This window comes from Anarrhichthys ocellatus, unplaced genomic scaffold (assembly GCF_004355925.1).
Source record: "Anarrhichthys ocellatus isolate YVR2014 unplaced genomic scaffold, GSC_Weel_1.0 scaffold4, whole genome shotgun sequence".
In the NCBI taxonomy this organism is placed as follows: Eukaryota; Metazoa; Chordata; class Actinopteri; order Perciformes; family Anarhichadidae; genus Anarrhichthys; species Anarrhichthys ocellatus.
This window is the reverse complement of record NW_022280034.1, coordinates 215,452-219,261: the sequence shown is the minus strand read 5'-3', so window position 1 is coordinate 219,261 and position 3,810 is coordinate 215,452. Positions and strand designations below refer to the sequence as shown.

General features: G+C 40.3%; 1 protein-coding gene across 1 annotated transcript in view; it reads left to right on the top strand.

The window, feature by feature from the left end:
- LOC116381148 (glutamate receptor ionotropic, delta-1-like) overlaps positions 1-3,810 on the top strand; it is a 50,102-nt gene that overhangs the window by 26,054 nt on the left and 20,238 nt on the right. The window contains exon 4 of the mRNA XM_031843016.1: positions 2,472-2,573. Within this exon, the coding sequence (XP_031698876.1) occupies positions 2,472-2,573 (102 nt within the window). The remainder of the gene's footprint in view (positions 1-2,471; positions 2,574-3,810) is intronic.

Genomic DNA, 3,810 nt, shown 5'->3' with positions numbered 1-3,810 from the left:
TGTATTTGTTCATTGGTATGTGTATTTGTATTTGTTCATTGGTATGTTTATTTGTATTTGTTCATTGGTATGTGTATTTGAATATTTATTTATAGAGCTCCTGTATGTGGAGCTTAATGAGCTCACTGTGTTGTGTATCTAACAGTTGCATCATCATTAGCGGAGCAATTTGTTAGCCGTGTTAGCGATGTGTTACTGCACGACCTCGTCTGTTTATCGCTCTGAACGCTCACGACCAGAAACAAGCAGCGCGCTGAGCCGAACGGCGCTAATGAAGATGTTCCGTCAGAGATTACAGAGCGCGTTCACGCTAACTGTCAGATGACATGTTTCTCAGTGTTTTATTAGCCTCCTAATTTCAACGTGACCCACTTTTTATTGTATTGATATTTGTTCTCTTGTTTTTGCATTGATGCATGAAGCTGTTCATAAAGCGATCAGTTTAATTATTCAATACGGCGGCAGACACAAGAGACCTCGTGTGTGATTAAGCTCCGTTTCTCTCAGAAGGAATGAAGCGCTCGATGTGAAACAAACAATAAACCGACACCCAACGCATTCATGGGGAAGTTGAGTCACGCACGAGTGTGAATCCTACTCTGCCATCAACATCCCGCCTGATCAATAACCCCAATGTGTTGGCTCTCCACAGTGACGGAAACAAAGCACACACACACACACACAGCAAGCCGGGCAAGGACGCATTCACGGTGCTATTACACGGACACACAAGCTCTTAATCGGGAGCAGCTGGTGACAAAAACAAGCAGCCGAGACTCAAAGTGTGACTGCAGCCTGTCATGACTCCGGTTGGCTGATGAGCTGTTTCTGCAGCGCCGCCGAGTGTCTCACACGTAGAACGAGTCCAAGGCCTTGAAGTAAAGGTAGAGCTCGGTATTGGTTTTCTGCTTGTGTATCATATCGACACACAAACTAAACTCAAAGTAAGAGAAATAAAACAAATGTATATTAGACGCATGGTTTTTATTGATTGACACTACGTCACAATGTGAAAACAGTTATGTAATAAAATCCAAAGCAGAGAATAACGAATAAATCAAGAACAAAAGACGAAGTACCTTGAAGGTGTTATCAGCTGTAACCACCGTATGAGAGCAGTGCAGAGAGCTCACGTGCAGTAAAAGGCACGCTCACGTACACTTACAAGCACTGAGGTACACGGCCTGATAACACACAGACATTACTCCTCTCTATCTTCACATCGATGATAGTTATGTGATGAGGTGCTAATGATCTGTTTAATACGGCTCCTTTAAAGTTATACACACTATATGACAGCAGATGGTTCGGGACATTCGGGATTAACAAGAAGTGCTTTGATTTTGCAGACTTCCTGCAACGATTTAAAAACAAACCCTTGAAGACTTGTTTTGGTATAATCACGCTCTAATCTTAATCACCCTGCAAGAATAAAATGACTTGTAACAAGTTTCAACATGTTAATATTAACTGGATTTAATGTTTTATCAAAACGCCAAAGAATCTACAGCCATGCTAGCAGCTGTGCTAGGCTATATGCTAACGGGAATGCTAACTTCTGATGTTCAGCAGTTATAGCATTTAGCATCTTACGTTAGCATTTCAGCTAACATTGTAAATTACACAAAGCTGATGAGAATATCAGAACTTCTGCAGGTCTTTCGTGATAAACTGAAGTATGACGGCGCTAAATGAAAAGGATTAAAAGTTAAGAATGATTAAATTATAATATTTTTATGAGAACTTCTACAATAAGTGAAAAGCATGACTCATAACTTCTACTTACTGAGTCAAAACGTAAAGTCAGACTTTTGACTCACCATGAGTCATTATTTTTTATCAATTTATAGTTTCTTTTGTGTTCTTGGCTTCAGTATAGATTGAACAGGAAACATGTTTCATGTCTGGATGTTTTCAGTACACGTTCTCTGCTTCCTGATGTCACTAATCGGTCATTACGTCTCTAACATGCGTACGATCCTTTCATATATGAAATGGGACATTATATATAGAATACATTCAGTGATGTCAGTGTGTGTATGAAGAGCTCATGTTTCCTGAGAGGCTTGTTTGTAGCTTTAAGAAGCTTGTAGAACACAGTAGTTCTTTGTTTTTTTTTGTCCTAGTTAAGTCCGTTTCTCTTTGTGTGTGAATGAGCATGCATTGAATGAAAACATGCTGGAGTGGGTTGTTAGCATGCTGCACAGATGTCTCTCAATTAAGTCCTGCCATACCCGCCGCGTCTTTGTCCAAGCAGAACCACATGAAGTCCAATTAGACCGGTGAAGAAATTGTTAGATTGCAGCCTGTGAGTCATTCTGCTAAAATTACAGCTGCTCTGCCTGTTGCATTCGCCTCTGAAGCCTCTGTACACCGCCCTGTACATCGCCCTGTACATCGCCCTGTACATCGCCCTGTACACCGCCCTGTACATCTCTCTGTACACCGCTCTGTCTCTTGTTTTTCTGCAGCTCGCTACGTGGGACTCAGTTCACGGTCTGAACGGCAGTCTGAAGGAGAGTCGCATAGAGAACGGCATGCAGGGAGTGACGGTTAAAGTGGTCACTTTGCTGGTAGGTGACACGAGATATTCAACAGTTTATTTAATCACATTTCACTGCCATAACCATTCAGACCGCATCAGTAAAATTACTTACAGTACAAGTAATTAAAAGATACTTGTGTTTACGTGGGAGATTAAAAATACCTTTCAGCCAATTAAATAGTTTCACAAGTTACGCAACTTGAGCTGCAGTGTCAGTGAAGCTACAGAGGATGAGATAAGAGATAAAGTGAGATTAGACACAATACATCCCAAAGAATGACTTTGTGCTCAAGATAATCACTAAACATAGCAGAAATATACTACTACAATACTATGCATGTACTAGATGTACAAGGATGCATCTATGTATTTGTAATGAAATAAAACATGAACAAAAATATGGAGAAAAAAATACATAAAGGGAAGTGCAGCGTACAAATGAGTAAAACATTAATGAAAGTGTGATGAGAGAGGTTACAGTGTTCAAAACTACAACCGATGATTAAAGTGCACAACAGAGTAACAAAGTGCACAATATAAATAAATATAAATAAACTAGGAACTGAAGGACAATATATATATTTACAGGCTAACATACAGTAATTTACATTTGTGTTGACTAACTGTAGTTTAACATTCAGTGTTACATACATTCTCCACTGATATTTAAAAAAACAATCACCAAAAACTACACAATGTTAAAGCTACATGTGAATAAAAAGTCTTTAAAATGGTCAGTCAGCCTCAGTGGAAGTCTTAAAACTCCATGAGAGAAAATAAAAAAACTCCGATGTTTGCTCCACTCTGTCAATTCAGTTCTTCAAATACAAGTTCAATTCTTGATATAACAAAAATAATCCCACACTCCAGAGCACAAAACACACTTCAATAACTCCAGAGGAAAGTCCTTCAGTCAATAAAGGAGAGAACGACTTTATAGCTTGTGTGCTTCTGAGAGTTTTTATTGTGGCTGGTGATTCGTCTCACTCTCTCATGTTCCTCCACCCAAAAGTTTCCCCGCAACACTTTTTTTTTTTGTTGAGAGGGCATCGATCCAGAACCAGCACCAGCCGGAGTAACTAGTTCAAGAGATAGAGCAGCAGCCAGTGTGCTGTCGCAGCAGCACGGAGACGCTGCTTTAACCAAGCGAGACTAATACCTTCAGCCTGCAGCCGGGTCCTCTGCAGCTGCAACACTTCCAGCTCTGAGTGCTGCAGCACAGACACACACTACCAGCTACAGACACACACTACCAGCTACAGACA